The 22,222-nt window shown below is 41.6% G+C and overlaps 1 protein-coding gene across 9 annotated transcripts in view; it reads right to left on the bottom strand.

The window, feature by feature from the left end:
- PRUNE2 (prune homolog 2 with BCH domain) overlaps positions 1 to 22,222 on the bottom strand; it is a 143,327-nt gene that overhangs the window by 18,012 nt on the left and 103,093 nt on the right. For 8 of the 9 annotated variants that reach the window (XR_013977138.1, XR_013977139.1, XM_080972156.1 and 5 more), the window contains exons 10-11: positions 6,070 to 6,149; positions 5,066 to 5,287 (exon numbers count right to left, since the gene is read on the bottom strand). Coding sequence is in view for 7 of the 9 variants with exons in the window: in XM_080972156.1 (XP_080828282.1) it covers positions 5,066 to 5,287; positions 6,070 to 6,149 (302 nt within the window). In the remaining 2 variants the exon portion in view is untranslated. The remainder of the gene's footprint in view (positions 1 to 5,065; positions 5,288 to 6,069; positions 6,150 to 22,222) is intronic. The other variant, XM_080972157.1, reaches the window with a different exon arrangement.

Here is a 22,222-nt window from a genome sequence, read left to right as displayed (position 1 = left end):
ATGTTTTCACTTATGAGACCGTGGCCTCCTGCCATGAACTTTTTTTTTTTAAAAAAAAAGAGTTGAGAATAGTGTAATTAAGATCAGAATGGCCTTGTAATTTTAAAAGACTAATGATCAAACCTACACTCCTGTTTTAGTATGACTTAATACAGGGGTGATGGGTTTAGCTTGCAAATGACTTTGAACCATACAGACACTGCTGTTTGAGAATATCCAAGAAGAAACATCAGCTGCATTGAAAATGCCTGTGTTATGTTGGACTGTATAAGACTGTTTATTACACAATATTACAATATCTGGAGGTAAATTTGAGGTTGTCAATTTCCTACTTGCGTGCTCCTTTATACAGATGGCATTTCAGAAAATAGAACGGCCTCCTTCTGGACCAGTTGTTTTAGATTGACTTTTGTTCCTTCCCTTCCAGTTATTACCTTGCTTATAAAAACAACATGGAACTGTTTCTTGCACAATTACTGAGAAAACTAATCCCAGATGAGAGAGCCAAATACATAATGTTTATCTATGGTTTGGATTAGCGGTGCATTACTGCATGAAATAACTAAGTTGGACATCAATTATTTTGAGCCTAAAATAAAGTGTTTGGATCGTGGTTGTGTATGCCATATGTTAGTAGATCCAACCTTTGACAGTAGCCGCTGGCTCTTTCACTTGTATGAGGGGGGGACATATGGCACATTACAGTGCTATCCTTATTCAGCCTGGACATCTGGCTATCTGGTCGTACTTACTGGGCTGTTCCCAGAAAATGAGCCACAAAATAGATGAGGTTGGGCCTACATATGGTAAAGGCTGCAGTTGAAGAGCATTCAAAATTCATGGAGTGTTCCCAATATACAATTCAGGGAATAGCCAATGTTTATAGCAGTCTTTAGCTTCTAAATATTCAATCCTAAATTCAACTCAAACTACACATTGCAGCTAAATCATGTAGTGCAGCTCTTGCTGGATGATAGCACTCATGTTGCAGGTGGAGGTGTATGCTGAAAAACAGGTAAGAATGAGACTCACAAATAATGCATTACTCAAGAACACAGTTTTTATGAGGATTCAAACACAGCATCCCTGCAGCTGCCTTGTAAAGTGATACTGTTCAGTGACATCTGTATCACATGATTGTGCTACACATGCAAATTGGCTTAAGTAGAATTTTTATTACCTCACACACAGGTACCATCAAAGGGTTGTATCACCTTTGCTAGTGTAGAGTGGAACTACATGTTATGCCACCAAAGGCTGGCCAACATCTCTGCAAAGTTGGGTGAGGCTGCTTGTATAAGGGCAGTCAAACAGAATTTCAGCAACTACAGATTTTCAGCCCACCTATGCGTCATAAGTTCAATCTGGCAAATTTGTTTTTCCTACCCAACAATTAAAAGTAGAGATGCTTTATCTTCCTGTACCCAAATCTTCATTCTGTATGAGATGCCTTCATTCCAAGCCTAAAGACTAGTTCCTGAGGCACAGCCAACCATACAGTAACAAATGAAGGGCCTCCCAGCTTGACCTTCACTGCTGGGTAATTCCAGAGTTGCCACCTTCTGACTCAGAGATGAGAATCTATCAGTTTTAGAACTATCCCTAGGAAGTACAGTGGACCTGAGCAAGCAGTAGACAGCAACATCAAGCTGCTGCCTCCGAGTGGCAGCCAAGGGAATGTGCACAAACTGGAGGCTGCTGCTGAGTTTGATAGTTGAGAAGGCAGGCTGCAAACTAAGCAGAATAGATGCCGTTAAGACACTGCTGTCAGGCACACACCAATGACATCATGACTGCATCTTCCTATTTGCCTCAGCAACTGCTCAGTGCATCCTCTTCCAGCGGTGCTTCAACTCAGTCTGTGCCTTCCTATACACAGAGCACAGAGAGTTCCATATAAGTAGTTCTTTTTAAAATGGGCCTGGACAAGGGCTGGAAGGTGACAACATTTGCTTAAAGATGCTGATTAAGTATGTGTGGGTGAGGGAGAATGACAATGGGCGATATTTTTAGCTCTGCTGTCCCACTAAACATGCTTCTAAAAAGCACATAAGCATTAGTGACATAAGCTTCCTTTAAATATAAGTCTAACATAGGCATTTGTCCCTTTTAAGGCTACCTTAGAAATAGAGTCAGTCTAATCAAAATGCATTGGGAACCTTTCCAGTCAGCATTTTTGCAGTAAATAGACAAACTAATTAAAAATCTGGACTGCTTTGCATCAAATTTTTCTCCCAGCTGCTTTTTCACACACCTGGCTTGTGGGCCTCTCTGAGGCATCTGTTTGCTCTCTGTCAATAGGCAGGATGATGAGATTGGTGGACCTTTGGCCTGACTCAGCAGGGACATTCAATATTCTTATTAACTAGGCCCAGTAATTCTTCCATCCACATAGTTAGTGAGTTACGTTGTGTCTTCAGAATCATTTTAAGAGGGAGGTTTCTTATCTGCTCTTATATTTCCTAGGCAGAGTAAGAACAGCCGCCTCAGGCAGCAGATTCCGGGTGCCATAAAAGTGGAGCAAATTGTTATTTATTTACTATTACCACATTTTTACTGCCAGATAAGGGGAGAAGCGCTTGTGGGATCTTCTGGCTCAGGTTCCGAAATAGTAACCTGCTTTGGATACTATGCCCCATATCCTGGCTTCACAGTTCAGCTTCTCCTTGCATTAGATTCATTCTTTCTGAATAGCTTTGTAATATTTCTGTTTCAAAATAGGAGCACTTTCTAGTCCAAAAATGTTAGCTGATATCTCATCCCGAATAGCTTTTTAAACTCTAGGAAGCAAAAAACCATTTTGTTTGCTAGCTACATCAAATCCAACTGTCTGTATTATAGGCAGGTAAGAGATGGTGAACAATTTACTGCACTGATAAATCTGCCAGACTACATTGTACCCATCTGGAGAAATACCGAAGACACAAAATGTGGGCTGCAATCCAATAAAACACTTAGCTGATGCTTGGCTTCAAACATTTAAGCACTGACTGTTTGCTGGAATAATGTAAATTGAGGGAGAGCCTAATTGCTAGAAGTGGGGATGAAGAGCTGGATATTAGCAATGGCACAGAGAATGAGATAAAATCACTCCTTTATCTCTACCTGGATTCCTATGGCACAGCAGACAAAAGCAGAGTAAAATCAACCTCTGAGGAGACCTATTGGCATTGTACCATAAACACAACTTTTGTATCTGGCTTATGTCAATATTCTTGGGTTGAATCCAAAGTTAGCCATACTCAGAGTAGACCCAATGGATAGGATGCAACTAAGTTGTTGCATGCACTGAACAAGGTCTGCTCAAGCAATGGGACTGTCCCTGCCTCTCCTCCCTCCTTGCACCCCCTAAGTCTGCTCTGGAGGGGTGTGGGAACCCCGGAACAGGTTTGGGGTGGGGGTGAGGGGAAGGGAGAAATCCCACTGTGCAAGCAGACCTAGTTTCATGCACACATACTCCACTTAGCGGTATGTTGAATTCCACCCCTAGAAAGCAAAAGATATGAGTAACTTGGATCTATTAATTTTAATGGGTTTACTCTGAATAGAATTTAGTCAGCTATGGCCCCATTATTGTTATTGAAGTTAAGGGTGGTCATGTGAATCTTTGTCTGGTTCAGTATGTGGAGCAGTTCAGTGCATTACAGATACCAGTTGCAAGACCACTTGCTTGCATGGTTTCCATGCCAGATCCTTGCAGTAATGGGATGCATTGATGTGTTAAAAAAAATGGAATGCCTTCAATATTGGTCTCTACAAACAAGGTGAAAACTACAAAGTGAGAAGCATTTTGTGCCCAAACTTCTGCTCGCAATGCAAAGCTCATAAACAGCCTATGTGCAGAAAAGTGGGATTCCACAAGAATGAGGAATGATGGAAAACCATGCATGCCACCTTGAGCAACTTGGAGAAACAGGTGGGATATAAATGTGATTTTAAAAAATCAATAAGAACTGGTAGTTTCATTTAGCTGCAGTGGGCATCAAGGCAGAAGCAGAACATAGTTTGATGGGAGCTAATGACTGGTGCCTTTCCTGGTGAAAGTCTGCCCTGAGTCTCTCCAGTGACAAATCGCTGAGTCTATTAACTATAAGTTGCTTAAACCACTTGATCTGTGAAAATGCCTTTGAGTCGTATAAACACCATTGTTCTCAGTACTGATATGCAATTAGCTGATAGCTGCAGAAAAGATGAAACATTTGTGCTGTTCCAAGAAATTACTGCAAAACTTCAAACAGTTAATGCCTAAAGCTGATTTTGACAAATCATAGTAACTAGCACTGCCGACAGTAAAGCAATCTTAGTCCATTAAATTGTTTCAGACATTTAATCCCTGGCTGGGGAATCTGTACCCGCCCCTCCCCCAGGTGTTGATAGCTTACAATACCCATCAACCATGGCCATTAGCCTAGGTTGATGAGAGTTGGAGTCCAATAACATCTGGAAGGCCTCAGGTTTGCTGCTGATGATTTAATCAATTAACAGTGCAATCCTATACATGTCTACTCAGAAGTAAAGTCCACTGTTTTCATTGAGGCTTACTCCTATTTAAATGTGTGTAGGATAACAGACTATATTTGCTCATGAGTAAAAACAATATATCAAAAGCAAATAAATCTTACTTTCTTTAATGGCATGTGTGCTATAACTAGATCATCTTAGAAGATACATTTCTTTCTATGTGATAAGCTAGGAGTGCCCCTTCTAAAGATAGTAGTTGCCACCTGCCATTTTTAAAGTGCTAAAATTAAAAAGAATATTTTTAGCTAAGAAGTCTGCTGCCCACTTAACCGGAGGCTCATTTTTAGTCTTTCAAAATCAATTAATGTAATTGAATGACTGATGGAACACTGCAATCTTAATATCTGACTTGAAATCATTACTATAGTGAAAGCAGTGCATTCTGCTACAGCTTTATACATGATACTCAGAATCTGTCTTCGTTTCTGAACACACAGCTGAGTTGACAGCTGAAGCCCTAGAGTGAGAATCACTTTCCCACTGCTAAGCCTTCCTAAAAATAATATAGAAAATGCACATTTCATCACTTTGCATGCTACTTTACCTTCCCAGTTTAATTCATTTCCATGCCCAGCATATTCAAAAGAATCTGCTTCATCTGGTGTGTCCAGGTCATCTACATTGATGTCAATTTCATCCGGAGTGTCTAGGTTATCATCAGAAAGGACAGATCCTTCACTTTGGTCCAAAGAGAGATTGATATTTGGAGCTGTGAGTTTTATCCTTCTGGGGTTGGAACCATTGATATCTAGAGAATTGGGAGGTTCTGAATAAGTGTGAAGATAAAATAATCTCTGTTTTAGATAAAAACTATTATGTTGAATAACATTTAAATAATTCTGTCTCAGCCAACCATATGGAACTATAATATTTCCATCAAAATTTTGAAAAAAATATTACCATATAATAAAAATGTACCTAAAGAAATTACATTCACACATCCAAGGGTTTAAATTTATATCAAAGGACGAAAGAAGGGGGAGAAATAGAGGAGATGGTATTATAGCAAAGACATTGTATTGTGATTAGCATAGATAAATAGCTAGATGGGCCTTTCAGGACTGATTTAGTACAACTCTGTCATTTTCTGGAGCCCTGCAAGTCTTATCTGGAATCCTGGGCTACTGCTGTCTAGACCTACCCTACACATCTGTGCTGTGTGGAGTAAATGGGTTGAGGAATGGGCCCTCGTATGTCAAAGTCTTCTTTCCTAACCACCACATTTTAGGCAGCAATTTGAACTGCATTGTTTTGACTGCTAATCTGGAGGGCAACTGTAAACTGTAGACAAATTTAGCAAGAAAGTGCAGAGTAGCTAATTATCACATGAGCTCATGCCTGATGACACCAAAGCACGGGAGAGTGTGCTGCAAATTATAATCTTTTGTCAAGAGAACCATTGAATTAGCTAAATAAAGCAAAGCTAACACATTTTTCTTCTAACACAGGAATGATCTCGTGGCAGCACAGAAACATGCTTCTCACTGAATTAACAAAATGCTTAGGAAAAGGAGAAGGATCAAAAATATAATTAAAAGGTTGTCTTACCAGGTCTCATCTCTGTAGCACTGGAGTCTAGCATAGTCTCATTAGAAGGGATATCCATTCCAACATCCTCCGATATCAATCTGAAGCACACACAGAAAAATAAACAAGCAAATATCTTACGGTTTTGTGTTAGAGCCATCATAGTGCACTAGGTGAAGATCTACCCATTCTGCTTTCATTGGACAAAACAGAAAAATGTTAGGGATATGCAGCTTTCACTGAGTTTTAATGTGTGTTAGAGAATTAACGCTATGGGGGGTATTTATTTATTTATGATTAAATGTATTTCCCACCCTTTCTCCCAAAGGAGTACAGAGAAGCACTTGAAAACCTGGTTCTACGTTTTTGCTGCTGCAGTGATGGAACAGGACACTCTGATTGCAAGCTTGCACTGAAAATACAATCAACTTCCGGGACGCCGCGGCCACGGGAAGGAGCGCGAGGCACCTCGTCTGAGGAGCCTCGAACAGCGTGGGGGTCTTAGAGGGGTCACGAAGGCTCCGTGAACCCCTAAACCACAGGTGGAATATCCTGTTGGCCATAATACCCAGCAAGGCTGCGTGTGCTCGCCTGTGTTGCCGGCGTTTAACAAGGCTGGAGCCGCAGCGAGAAGGGGAAATATCAGACTCCATGCTGTGAAGCCTCAGGCTCCGAGTGAAAGCGGCGGACCTCCGACAACAGAGGAAAAGCTGGGAAATAGTTCTAAAGCTTTGATGAAAGCAGAGGAGGGAGAACACTGGAAAACAATCAAAGTAAAAGCAAAAGGAATGTTGAATGAAGTACCCAGCGGAGAAGTAATTAAAGACAAAAGAAGGAGGAATTCACTACTGGCGGTAAGAATGATAAAGGAGTAAAGCGAAAAGCTGGCAGACGTGAATGAAAGAGCAAGAAAGTAACCGCTAGCGAGGGGAAGGAATATCCTCGGTAATAAAGTACATTTTACAAAGTACAAAGTACAAAGAGTTGGAAGCAAGGTAATACTGAGTTTTCTTTTTTTCTGATTGAGAGACTCTTTACCGGGTTTGAGAGGAGGAAAGGAGGTTTCTGGGGCATTTGGTTGATGCTTTAACTGACAGGTTTTTTGAGGACGTTATTGTTAACATCAACTTTTTTGTTTGAAGTGGGTGGAAGAAAGCCTGGGTCTTCCCCAGACCTTAATGCTGGTGTTATGTTAGTGACTTCCCTATGGGTATAAAAAAGGGAGGAGGAAGCCATTTCGAGACTTAACTTGGCTTTGTTACCCGCCATTTCATCTTGCCCTTGATCTACTACGCCTCTGCATGTATCTGAGATTTAAAGGGACATGCGCCAAAAGCCAAATAGGAGAAGTTAAACCAGCATAAAGAACACTTCCTGAAGAACCTCCAAGTCTCCAGTAAAGGAAAATTTTTGGTGACGCCAGACCTCTATAATACCACCCTCTAAGAGGACAAAGACTGTAAAAGGTAAAGATTGTAAAACTTTGTGTATAGCCTGATGTGTGATGACTAATATCTGCTATTATACCCCAACGCCAGACCCGGTAACCTATTAACCCATCAGAGACTATCGGTGATCCTGTGCCTCATCCCTTTTTGAATAACATTAGTGTGGTGGACCCCAAGACCTTTCAAACCTACAAAATGACAAACGGTGCAAAAAAAGGCGTGGCAACACCAGCGGAAAGGAGGTCGTCGAGGCAAGAGGATGCTAAGGAAAGTAAAGAAATTAAAGACTATAGCAGTCTGATGGCCGAAATAAGGAAAGAGTTCAAAAATAATGAACAATATATTGAGAGAAAATTACTTGAGGTACAGGACACTTTGGATAAGAAATTGGAGGGAGTGGTGGGGGAATTGACAGGAAAGGTTAAAGATTTATCAGTAAAAACTAAGGTTTTGGAAGATTCAATGAAAAAGGTGCAAAAAGATACGAAAATTAGTAAGAAGGAGGTGGATAGAATTAGAGTAGAAGTTAAAGAGATAGAAAGAGTGCAGGAAGAGTTGTTGGACAATATGGCTATGACGCAAATGAGGCAAAATCAAACCAACCTAAAACTGAGGGGTGTACCAGAGACCCCAAATGAGAATATTAGATCTAAAATGATAAAAGAGCTGGCAACTTGGTTAAATAAGAGCGAGGAGGAGATAAACTGTCATTTAGTAAATATTTTTCGAATAAGACCAAAATTAGACAGAGCCAGAAAGAAAAAGCTGCCAGGTGATGTAATTGTCATGTTCAACACTTTGGAAATAAGAAATGAAATACTGCAACAGAACCACATAAAAAGGTTATATATTGGAGGAAGCCCAATTATTATCTTTAGAGAAATTCCTTCGAGATTTCTTCGAAGGAGAGAGCCATACAAAAAATTAACAAACCAATTGAAGAAGAATGGGATATTGTATAGATGGGAGTTTCCCGAAGGCGTTTCATTCTACTTTAAGGAAAAAAGGTTTAAATTAAGCACCAGTATTGAACTCCAAAAATTTGCGAGGAGATACGAGAAGGACCTGGGAAAAGTTGAAGGGGAGGTGGAAAGGGAGGAACGACAGAGAGACGAGGAGGGTGAAGGGAGTGAAGAAGAAGAAAAAGAGGAGAGCTTAACAGGAGAAGGAGAAGAACAAGAGGAGGAAAGCAAGGAACAGTAGTCTCTATTTAATCTAGTTAAATTAGCTAGAATAGTTTAATAGATGGCTTTAAAAACAATAAGCTGGAATGTGAACGGTTTGAATAATAAAAATAAGAGGAATCAGATTGCACATGTATTGTTGAAAAAGAATTGGGATTTAATTTGTCTTCAAGAAACGCATGTTATAGGAAAACACAAGAGAGTATTAAGTAATAAGAGATTGGGATTGGACTTTGAGACCTCCGACAAGGTTAAGAAAAGAGGGGTAGTAATTTATATAAAGGAAAAATATGACCCGCAATTACTGTACAAAGATGAACATGGGAGAATAGTGGTGGTACAGATGGTGTTTCATGGAGAAAAAATAGTTGTGGTTGGAATATACGCCCCGAATGAGAAAAAATCAGCTTTCTTTTTGGAATTAGATAATATACTAATGGAATGGATGGACCAGAAAATGATATTGATGGGAGATTTTAATGGGGTGGTGACGCCGAATATGGATAGATTAACAAAAAGACAAGATGGGACAGAAGGTAAACTACCACGATCTTTCTTCGACATGGTAAATAATTTGGGATTGATGGATGTCTGGAGGTTTAAAAACCCTACTGCAAAACAATTCACTTTTTTTTCAAATCCGAATCAGAGCTGGGGGAGGATAGACAGTATTTGGGTCTCGAGGGAATTGGTACAGAATTTAATTAAGTCTGAAATTTGGCCCCGAACTTTATCTGATCATAGTGCGGTTTCCATGGAGTTAAAAGGTAGAGAGGTTAAAACAGCCAGATGGAGAATGAATGAATATTTATTTAATGATCAAAGGATAGTAAATAAGGCTATAGAAACAATTGAAGAATACTTTAGGTGGAATTTAAATGGAGAAACTTCCATAGAGATGGTGTGGGACGCAGGAAAAGCGGTCATGAGGGGTTTTTTGATTCAGAAAAATACCCAATTAAGAAAAGAAAAAGAAAAAAAGAAAGAGCAGATTTTAACACAGATTATGGAAAATGAAAGAAAATTAACTGTTAACCCTAGTGAAGAAAGTTTAAAACAGAACTTAAAAATACTACAAGCTAAATTTGCTACAATAATTAACCAAGAGATAGAGTGGAAAATTAAGAGGATGAATCAAAAGAACTTTGAGTCCGCAAATAAGATAGGGAAATATCTAGCGTGGCAGTTGAGAGAAAGGAAGAAGTTGAGTACGATCAGTAAAATAAAAGAAGGAGATATGATTATGGAAGAACCAAAAGAAATAAAAAGAATATTCCAAAGATATTATAAGGATTTGTACAAAAGAGGAGAGGAAACAGAACAAGAAATAGATCAATTTCTGCAAAAACACCATCTGGAACAAATTGTAGAAGATGAAAGAGCAGCACTAGAGGAGAAAATAACACAGGAAGAGATAAAAAAGGCTATTAAAAAGATGAAAGCTGAGAAGGCGCCGGGACCGGACGGCCTTCCGGCCAAATATTATAAAATATTAATTAACCAAATATCACCAGTGCTGGGAGAGGTTATGAACAATATATTGAGAGAAGGAAAGATACCTAATACCTGGAAGGAAGCCTATGTTACATTGATCCCTAAAAAAGAGGTGGACACTATGGAAGTAAAGAACTATAGGCCAATCTCATTATTAAATAATGATTATAAGCTATTTGCAGACATAATGGCGGAAAGATTAAAGAAGGTCTTGATTAATAAAATTCATGGTGATCAAACAGGATTTCTCCCAGGGAGACAATTACGGGATAATGTAAGGAATTTGATTGACATTATTGAATACCTGGACATGAAAATAGACAGAAAAGCCGCACTGGTTTTCATAGACGCCGAAAAGGCATTTGACAATGTTTCCTGGAACTTCCTAAAGAAGGTTTTGGAAAGGATGGGAATTGGCGAAAAATTTAGAAGAGGCATAGAAGCAATATACAAAGAACAGAAAGCAAAGCTGGTGATAAATAATAATACAACAGAATATTTTAACATTTATAAAGGGACCAGACAAGGTTGCCCCCTGTCCCCCTTATTATTTATTGTAATTTTGGAAGTACTTAATAAGAGACTGAGGGAGGCAACAGAAGTGAAAGGAATTAGAGTAGGAAAGAAGGAATTCAAAATTAAAGCCTTTGCCGACGATATTGTTCTGACTTTGGAAGATCCACAAGATAGTGTAAAAGAAGCATTACAAAAAATTGAGGAATTTGGAGAGGTGGCAGGTTTTAAGGTAAACAAGAATAAAACTAAAATGCTGGTTAAAAATCTAACTAAGGAAGAAACGAAAGATCTAGAACAAAAAGTGGAAATCAAGGTGGTGAAAAAAGTGAAATATTTGGGAGTGTGGATCACGGCAAAAAACATAAACCTATATAAAGATAATTATGAAGTTACATGGAAAAAAATAAAGAAAGATCTGGAAATATGGGGGAGGATGAAATTTTCCTTTTTAGGGAAGATAGCAGTGGTTAAAATGAACGTTTTGCCGAGGATGTTGTTTTTATTTCAAACTCTTCCAGTTATTAAAGGTTTAAAACAATGTAAAGAATGGCAGAGAACCCTGATGAAATTCATCTGGCAGGGGAAAAGACCAAGGATTAAACTGAAAATACTAACTGATAAAAAGGAAAGAGGAGGTTTTGCTCTCCCAGATCTGAGCCTATATTATGAAGCAGCGTGCCTACTTTGGCTAAAAGATTGGATAAAATTGGAGAACAGAGACCTACTGGATTTAGAAGGTTTCAATAATCGGTATGGGTGGCACGCATATCTCTGGTACGAGAAGGTGAAAGTCCACAGGGCTTTCTTAAACCACATTTTCAGGGGACCAATATATCAGGTCTGGGAAAGAAATAAGAACCTTCTCGAAAGAAAAACACCATGGTGGATTTCACCAGTAGAGGTCTTAACAATAAAAAAAAACAACATGGAAGGGAAGACAGCCACCTACGAAGATTTGGTAAGAAAATCAGAACAAGGGCTTAAACTTAAACCGTATGAGGAAATAAAGGATCAATTCACCGGTTGGCTACAATATCATCAGGTGAATGATATGTTAAAACAAGATAAAAGAAAAATGGGCTTTGAGGACAAGAAATCAAAATTTAATATAGAAATAATAGAAGGTAAAAACAAAATATTGTCTAAATTATATGACATATTACTGGAATGGCATACAAAAGACGAGGAAGTCAAAGAGGCAATGATTAAATGGGCAATTGACTTCGGTTATAACATCGAGTTTGAAAAGTGGTTGAAATTGTGGAATAGAGATATTAAATTTACGGCCTGTACGAGTTTGAGAGAAAATGTCTGGAAAATGCTCTATAGATGGTATCTTACGCCGGCAAAATTGGCTAAAATCTATAGATCAGAAAATAAGACATGCTGGAAATGTGGTGAAGTGGAGGGAGACCTCTACCATATGTGGTGGCAATGCAACAAGGTGAAGGTTTTTTGGGAAGCAATTTATAATGAACTTAAAAAAGTTTTTAAATATACTTTTCCCAAGAGACCTGAGGCCTTTTTGCTGGGAATAATGGGTAAGGAAATAAAAAATGAAGATAAAAAAATATTTCTCTATGCCACCACAGCCGCAAGAATTATGCTGGCACAAAACTGGAAAATAGAAACTATTCCTAACATAAGTGACTGGCAGGTCAAAATGATCAACTATGCCGAGCTAGATAGATTAACAGGCAGAATACGAGACCAAGACGACCAGAAATTTCAAAAAAATTGGAGTAAATTTTGGAAATATATTGGAACGGATATATAGGAGGAACTGGCGGTATTAGAAAAACTTTATCAGCTAATAACTATAAACTTTAATAAACTAACTACGCAATCCGAGATTTATTTGATACTTACCAAAAGGGTGAAGGGAAGTCAAAGGCTAAGGAGAGCCTAATGGTTATATTATTATTTTTTGTATGATTGTATGTTTTCTTTTTGTATAGTATGAAAATAGGATGAATAATTTATGTTAAAATGTTTATTTTTGTATCTGTTAGTTCTTTTTTCTTTTTTTTTTTTTGTACAAATTCTGAATAAAAATTTACTTGCGAAAAAAAAAAGGAGTACAGAGAAGCAGACACACCAGTGATTAAAAATACAATTACAAATAAAATAAGAACATATTTCAAACATTTAAAAATGATTAAAACAATTTAAAACAACCAAACCTGTTAAAACATTTAAAAACAATTAAACATGTCAAACAATCACATACTCTCAGGGCTAATAATTTCAAGGCTGCAAATAACAGTATCTTTGAGCCATCAAATGCCTGGGTAAACTGGATTGTTTTAAAATTCATCCTAAAGTTAATAAGAATGATCAAGTTTGGAGTTTCAATGAGAATTCTGCTGCCTCTCAGAATTAACATTTCAGCGTGAAAACTGGCTTGTCTCAAATGGGTCCTTTCATGATTCTTCAGAGAATGAGAAAACAAAGAATCCAGTCCTGAAGTGCAGAATGTACGCTTCACTTTGTATGACTGAGCAAGAAAACAAGTGGGAATCCCAGACTCCTGGCCACAGAGGAGAGAAAGAGACTTCTCTTCCCTTCACCCCAGCTCTTTCTTTATCAGCTAGGTAACGCATGGCTTGAAGAAAGGAGGATATCTATTTCATCCTCAGATGTGCTAGTAATAAGGAAACCACTGACAAACCATACCAATAAAGATGATATCTGGATAATTATGCACTAATAATAGCAAAATGAAAATAAATAATGGTGTGATCATTATTGTGTTTTGACTGCATGACAGGATATAAATAAGGGGGGGGGGACGGGGTGGAATGGGCTGACCCATGGCTGCTGGTGCACACAAGGACCCCGGAATGCAACCCCTGCACAAACGGGGAGTTGCCAGTATTTCAGATCCTGCAGAAATGTGTGACTATTAATATTTTTAAAAGTGCTTGTAACAAAATGTTTTACAAGGTAGAAGGGCCAAAGCCTTTTGAAGGAGATGAATCCCTGTTCTTCTAAGTATGTGTGATCAATCCTATAACCCCTTAGATAGGAATAAGTTTCAGTGAACTCAATTGGACTTGATTTTGAGTAAATGTTTTTCGATGACACTGCAAGTATCCAGAGCTCTGGACTGATAAATTAGGCTTACAAACTTACTCAAACAAAAACCAGAGTATTTTTCAAATATAAATTGTAGCCATTTTCCATCAAATAAAGTACTGGGTTGTTTTTGTTTGTGTGTTTTTCACAGAACCATCTAGCAGCTTTAACTTTTACATTTTCCATGCTCCTCTGGATTCTTTTAAGGAGATTTCCATTTTATTACCCATGTTGTCTTGTTATTCAAAGCTTTCTTCTGGTTTTGATTTCCCTTCTAACTATAGAAGATGATTGATAACGTGAGCACAAAATAATGTTTAAAAACACCATGAAGGAGAAAAGGGTATCTGCCCTAAGAAGATGATTATGACACCAGGGCTTGTAATGTTAATCATCCTGAAGTTAGGGCAATTGCAATCAATGGTCATGAATAACCAAAGTCCATTTATTTCATTGTAGAACTATGAAATACAACCCTAGAATTTTTTAGTGTAAAGATGACTAAAGATGACTGTACTTGAGGTTTAGATAATTATGATCTCCCCAAAAGAGTAAACAGAAAGAAATTACAACAAAACTCAAAGTGATCTTAAAATAAAGGTTCCTACATCAAGTATTATGGTATTAGGGAGCACATCCACATTTAGGCAGCCCTAAATAGAGCTCTTTCTGTTCACTGCCTAACTGGGGGGGGGGGGGGAGAAACTAACAGCATATGCATATATTTTAACCAACATAAGTGAGCAATGCCAGAGGCAATGTTTAACAGAGACCATGTTGTTACTGCTTCTGAAGTATGCCTGGCTCTATTTTTTCAAGCTACCAGGATCCTTTTGGGCAATACTCATGATGATTTTGACCTACCTATCGTGCCTTAAACTTCACTATCTATGTACCATAGATTTCATCACAACTTCTAAAGCCAAGCAAAACTAGCTGCTTGATAATGTTGCTCAAGTGCCAAGTAAAAATGGTTGTTCCTCTTCCCTGGAATCCCTTTCCTACTGAGATTACCAAAAGTTGGTTTTAAAATAAAAATGTATACATACTTAATGACCCCAAGCCAAATCTAACCTAGAAGTTCTAGATAGCAATTTATCAATTAGCAATTCTTCCTCCGACACCAAACTACCCTCTAGTAGTTGAGTTAATGCCATACCATTGACTACAGTGCTTTGAACTATTAGATGGGCTATACTTCAAAATAGCTGAAAACTATTATGGGACTGCATTTGTAGCTTGTTGCCCCAAAATGGAAACCAGCAGCTGCATACCCTCCAAGTGTCCCGATTTTCCAGGGACAGTCCTGGAATTATGAAAGCCATACTGGCTGCTGATTTGATCCTGTAATGTTCCTATTTCCGCTGCCGGTGCCGAGCTCAGGGAGGATGTTGGGGCCCTTGTCCCAAGTGATGGTGGGTTTTCTCAGGGCGGTGGAGGGGTTGTGCTGGGTCCCGTTGGTGTAGCGGTGGAGGCGGCACCTGGCCTGATAGAAAATGCTCTGCGAGGAGAAGGGGCAAAATGGGGGGTGGAGGAGGGTCAGTTGGGGGAAGAGTGAGAAATGTCCCTATTTTCATCTTTGTTAAAGGTTATGCAGCTGGTTTTATTACCTGAAAAGAATGGGACAATGACAGGGATCAGGCAGAATTTAGGTGTTTGCATACAAGAGACCTTTCACCTGTCACACTTAAGTTAATCGTGTTCAGTTTCCACTTGGCCACATTGTCAGCTCTCAGCTATTCTGTCCATGGGTGCTGAGATACAACCACACTTTGACTCTCTAAATAGTCCTGAGAAATACTCTGGCAGCCTTGAAGGTAAGAATAACATTCTACAAATCCTAAACAGAGTGACATACAACTACAATCTCTAACACTGTGTCTGGTGAAAGATCTCACATAGATTTCTTACAGTGCAACACTATACATATATGTTCAGAATTAAGTCCCACTGTGTTCAATTGGGAATTGCTGCCTTGATTTTGTTGTTGTTGTTGTCTTTCTAGCCACATTTACTTGGGAGTAATCTTAATGGAACACAGTGCAGCTTATTTCTGAGAAAACATGCATAGGGTTGTTCTGTCATTCTCTTTGGTAGGGCCATATTTATCCCTGTACCCAGAAAGCTCCAATGGAATGACTTTAGGAATAAACTAGACAATTTCCCCCCATTAAAAAACCACCCATGCAAACTCTTCTGCTCTTCTAAGCGTATCACAGGTTTACTGTTACCAACATTTAGTAGAAGTATTTCCATATGTTGCATATTGAATCATTTACAGTATTAACAAAGAGGTGGGTCATTTTGGTAGTATACTTTGCTATAAAGAACTAATAAGAAACCCCATTAATGTAGGAGCGTGAGACACACCTTGGAATAAGCCCAAGTTATCTCAATGGGATTTACTTTTGAGTAGGCATGCATAGGATCACTGTGGTAGCTTATCACAGACTTTCAAAAATACTTTTGCAGAGTCAATCAGGAATATGCTATATAGATAACCCTAAACAGCTGCAACAGCAATGACAAGATGTGGAACTAGAGCAACTAAAGAAAAAAGAACATCTCTGACAGCAATAGGCCACGAACAAGAAACAGAAATAGGAAAATATTCATTTACAACTAGAGGCCATGCATGTTAATATTTATCAGCCCAAGCTGCTATAATGTGCATGGAAGATTTCAAAAGCTTCCCCGGCTCCTGATTAAGACAGTTTATGAACAATTTTTCTTCTTGAACCAAAGAACTTCTATATATTTCAGCTTAAAATGTACATGTGGCAGAAACATATATATATGTCCAAAATCTTCTAGAGACAGCATGATTGGCACTGAGTTAGTTGAGAAAGGAATGTTCCCAGCCGACCACTGAAGCAGAACATGGGTCAGGGTTACCTGCTTTGCAACCTGACACAAAAATACCCAGGGAACCACTACACAGACAATTTCTGAAGCTGTGAGCAATTTTGTAGAGAAAACAAAATCAGTTCCTGGCACTGGGAAAGATTCCTGCCTGAAACTCTGGAGCCACGACCACTCAGCGAGCCAGATCTACCAGTGGTCTCTATAGGCAGTTCCCTCTGTTTCCATGTGACTCCATTTATTTCAATAAGCAGTTGAAAGTAAACAAATATTTGCAACTGAAATGTACTCCTACGGAAACGTAGTTCCCACTCCAGAGTCTGGGCAATGCTGGGTAGAAAGCAACTAAGTCATCTTCCTCCCACACATAATTCTTAGTTCAAAATGTTGTGTGCTGCTATGTGGGAGGGGCAGTTGTGTTGCTCAAGGACATAACCAGCATTGTGGGAAAGTTCCTCCACTGCTATACAGACGACACATACAACTTTTTCAAAAAAGAAAAAAATTATGCCAGCTCATCTGAGGAAGAAGCCATTACTTTTACTTACAGTTGTAAGTAAAAAGGAGAGACGGGTGACTTGAGAAAGCTGATTAATTGTACAGCCTCCAAGGAGTAAAATTTCTCTAGACACATTCTGCAGCATTTGATAAGCTCACCTTGGCCTTCTTGCAGCTTAATTAGCAAAGCATAATTAAGATAACCGATGTAGAGAAGGCCTTGTCTTCTGTGTGTTGGTATTTAATTGCAGTACAGCAATCTGTTTGTACATCCACAGTGAGATGCCTAGATAGCCCTGTTTCTCTGCAGCAACATGTTTTAATTATCCATAATATGTGCAGTACAAAATGGTGTATAAATATTGACAAATAATTTTCACAACCTTTTCACAGCTGAATGAGAGAATTGCATGATTAATCATTGTGGTTATTTCTGTTTTACTGATGATCTAGAAACATCTATTAGAGATCAGTAATGAAGTTTCTGCCATGATGATGTCAGAATTCAGTGCTTCCACAAATCAGAAATACCACTTGACAATTTATAGCTGATGGCTGAATATCAGCATATTTAGTATTTCAGGAAAACATTTCACTGCGATTTCAAGTGGGGTGTGTGTGTTTCTTATAACACATGGGGTGGGACACTGCCCCACCAACCTCAGTCGGTTCCCAGACACCAGTCAAAGGAGCCCTGGCTGTGAGCTTCCTCCGCCTTAGTCTCTGCTTTGCCCTTGTAGAACTAATCAGGGAAGAGGACGGGGACAAACGAAGGATTGGTTGGCTCCACCAGCCACTGGGTTCTGCTCCACCTACTCTTGGTCTCCCTGCCTTCTTCCACTCTACCATTCCCAAAGGGCACCAGCCATCGCTGACACAGTGGCCAAAACATTTTGTATTCAGGGCACTTTTGCTTCCAGAACTATATAAAGGAATGAATAGAATGATAGCAAAAACCATCTCAGATGAACATGCAGCTGCCAACCACCCGGCAAGACTGAGCCTGAAGCAGCAAATGACAATCTTGAACATTTTCTATTTTATTCTGTACCACGTCAGGGCTAAAATAGTCTCAAATTAAGAAGTGAGCATTTCCATCTCAGCCAGTTAAGATTTGACTCTTGTAGCAAATATTATCATTACTGTCAACTGAAATGTTTTACTTCTACTACTCCAAGTATGAAGTATTTTACTATCCTTGTCATCTTAATTTACCCAATACTGTAATACAGTAGATTTGCAATAGGTTTACCCAGTGCTTTTTTTCTTTAAAAATGTTTAGGTGTACTCTCATTTTGACTCAAGAAAATCATCATTCTATAGTTCAAATCAGAAAAAATAAATACAGTAAATGGACAAAAGTACAAAGATTCAGAAAATGTTTCGGGGTATGCGTACCCCTGCGCACCCCCAGAAAAAAGCACTGGGTCTACCATTCACAGGTATATATAGATGAGGAGCTAAGCTAAGGGTGTGTTCACATTACAGCCCTTAAGCACAGTTGTCAGGGGTTCAGGGACAGAGGCACAGGGTAGGCAGGAGATGGAGAGCGATGGGGATGAATCCCAGGACAGCGAGGAAGAGGATGACAATGACTCAAGAGATTCCATGAGTCTTTCCAGCGAATCAGAGGATTCCCAGAAGGGGGCGCCGGTGGTCAAGGCCAGGGGAGCCCCAGGGGGGACGTGTCAGGAGCAGGGGGCCAGCTGGGGATCCCAAAGTGGCAGCTGGGCATCAGGACCAGCCTCCCCGCCAGAGTGCAGCGAAGGGGGTGGAGGTTTCAGTGTATCAGGGGAAGCGGCTCCGGCAGCAGAGAAAGGAGGGAGGTCGGAGCAAGCCACCCTCCCGGAAGGGGAGGGGAGTAGTGAAGGGAGTAGTGTAGCTGTTAAAAGGAAGGTTAGAGGTTGGGCACGCGCGCCAAGTTCAAATGTAGAGGCGCGCGGAAGTACAGGGAGCCCGGAGGAGGGGCCAGGTCCCAAAGCCCGCAGGAGGGGGCAAGAGCAGTCTGATTCCGCGTCAGAGGAATCCAGGAGGGGCGAAACCCCAGCGGGCAGAAAGACCCTGCGGAAAAGGAAAGAGAGAAAGAGGTGGAGCAGCGCAAGCCTCTTAAACTGGTGCAGGGGAGGGACGGATTCAGAGGGGACTTCAGCGGTCTAAGCCTAGCAGACGTAGGGCTGCGCGCCTCGGATGTGAAGCAAACAATGAACTGCAATAAACACTTTTGTATATAAGAAGAGATAGGCGTTGGTCTTTTGTGAGCTGAGACTTGAGGCAGCCCTGACAGTAAGTCCCCTCTCAACAAACCGCAAAAATTTTTTTTTGCAAAGCTCACGAAGTTTGGCAAACATGACTACTGAGGAGCAGATAACGACCCTGCAAAACGCAGTCGCTGAACTCTCCGTTGCAGTACGGGTCTCTCAGAAGACAGTTGCCGAAGCAGAAGCGCGATGCCAGGATCTGCAAGCCAGGTGGGATCAGGCGTGCAAAGAGGGGTTCCCGGGGTCCAGATCAGAGGGAATCGGACTCGGACGGAGGGGGGGCAATTTAGTAGCCCACTTCGATGGGAACCTGAAGCATTATCCCAATTTCAGAGCAGACGTCGTATACGCGCTGCATTTGCTTCGAAAAGACTTCAAAGATGAGGAGGAGAAAGTAGGCTTTATTGTGTCCCATTTGCATGGGGAAGCTAGAACCTGGTTACGCAATTTGTGGCGCGAAGATGGTCTTGCCCGCAGGGACTCTGACGAATTTATCAAAGCCATGGACGCTTGCTTCCAATCTACCGTTGACGTTGATGTGGCGCGCCAGGAGATGCATGGATTGCGGCAGGGCAAGGCTACAGTGCGTCAGTACCATTCTCGCTTTTTTGCATTGCTGAATGTGCTGGGCTGGGAAAAGGACTCCCTGGCAGTGAGAGACTTGTTCTGGGAGGGGCTTCATGGCTCAGTAAAAGATGAGCTGGCTAGGGGAGACAGACCTCAAACCCTAGCAGACGTCGTGCAGAGGGCACTCACGATAGGGGTGCGCCACGAAGAACGCCCTTGGCACAGTGAGGAGGGGCGTCACGTCCGCCCACCAGCTAGAGCGCCTCCTTTTCTTCCCAGGGACCTGGGACGTACAAATCCCTCGCCTATGCTGAAGGGAGGGGAGGAACCAATGGAGCTGGGTGGTGCAAAGGCTCAGACAGCTGCCGGAGCCTCAGCGTCCGGAGCAGTCAAGGCGAAGCCTCCTAGAGGGACCAGGAAGTGTTACATCTGTGACAGTGCACAGCACATGGCTAAAGAGTGTCCCCAGAGGCTTCAGAAGCACACTGCAGCCTTAGCAACTGTAACAGGGGAAGCGTTCCAAGGAGAACAGTTTCAGGGAAACGAGAATGCCTGGCTGGAAGCAGAGATGCTGGGGCTCCACCAGGCAAGTCAGTGAAGCAGTCCCCAGCGCTTTTGCAGCCTACAGACCCCTTACCACCCAAGCCAGTGGTGCAGCTCACTGCTACTCTCCAGCTACCTAATGGACTCACCCTGGAAGTCCCCATTACGATTGACTCAGGGAGCAACGCAGACTTCGTGGGGATGCAGTTCATCAAGCAGCATCGCATAGCGCTACTACCAGCCACGCTGCCTCTGAACGTCGTCACGGTAGATGGCAGGAAGTTGCTGGGTGGGCAAGTGGTACAACAGACGCCACCCATGCTGCTGAAAATTGGGAATCATCGCGAGGTCATCAGTTTCAATGTCACCCAACTGTCAGACACGCCTATAGTGTTAGGCATGAGTTGGCTGGATAGACACAGCCCATCATTAGCGTGGTACCAGCGGCAGCTCACCTTTGGCTCGTCCTACTGCGCACAACATTGCATCCAGACCGGCCAGGAGGAGGAGGGCCAGGAGGAAGGGCAACAGTTGCATCTAGGCATGGTGCAGGCAGTGCCCCACAAGTACAAGGGGTTTTTGGAGGTCTTCTGCGAAAAGGAAGCTGACCAATTACCACCCCACCGGCCCTACGACTGTGCAATTGACCTCTTACCAGGGGCGACGCTACCGACTGCGAAGCTGTATTCCATGTCTGAAGATGAGATGCAGGAACTCAGGGAGTTCATAGATCACAATTTGAAGCGGGGATTCATCCGAGAATCCAAGGCAATGGAGGGCAGTCCTGTGTTTTTCGTGAAGAAGAAAGACACGCCCCAAAAACGGCTCATTGTGGACTATAGGGCCATAAACTCGATGACAAAGCCCAAGGCCTTCCCATGCCCAAGATTGACGACCTGCTCGCGACGGTGAGGAAGGGGAGGATCTTCACCAAGTTGGATCTACGCGGAGCATACAATCTAATACGCATGAGGGAAGGTGACGAGTGGAAGACGGCCATGTTCACGCCGCTGGGCACCTATGAATACAGAGTTATGCCGTTTGGTCTCCAAAATGGCTCCCACTGTTTCCAAGCATTCATGCACCACGTGCTAGCAGGACTCCTCTACAAGAAGTGCGTATGCTTCCTCGACGACATTCTGATCTTCTCAGAATCGCAGGAGACTCACGAGAGAGACGTAAAGGAGGTCCTGCAGAGGCTACGGGAGCACAGACTCTATGCCAAACTGGAGAAGTGCCAGTTCGACGTGACGGAGGTGGATTTCCTGGGCTACCGGCTGTCCGACAAGGGACTAGCCATGGACAGCGCCAAAGTCCGCGCGGTGTTGGACTGGAATAGCCCGCGCAATCGGAAGGAGGTCCAGAGGTTCGTCGGCTTCGCCAACTTTTACCGCAAGTTCATCAGGGGTTTCGCGAAAGAGACGGCAGCTATCACGGACACCCTCAGTTCCAAGAAGAAAAAGTTCACCTGGACGGACCAGGCGGAGCAGTCCTTCAGGAGACTTAAGAGTCTCTTCGCGTCCGAAGACCAGCTGCTACACGTGAATCCCGGCAGGCCCATGCGGGTTGAGACTGACGCATCTGACAGAGCAGTGGGGGCCGTCCTCTTGCAGGAAGATCCGCAAGGGAACTGGAGGCCCTGCGCTTTCTATTCCCGGAAGCTCAGCAAGTCGGAACAGAACTACATCATCTGGGACAGGGAGTTGTTGGCCATCCACGCGGCTTT

This window comes from Podarcis pityusensis, assembly GCF_964106645.2.
Source record: "Podarcis pityusensis genome assembly, chromosome: 11".
Taxonomy (NCBI): Eukaryota; Metazoa; Chordata; class Lepidosauria; order Squamata; family Lacertidae; genus Podarcis; species Podarcis pityusensis.
Note: the sequence above shows the minus strand (reverse complement) of the source record. Positions and strands in the feature narration are given on the sequence as shown.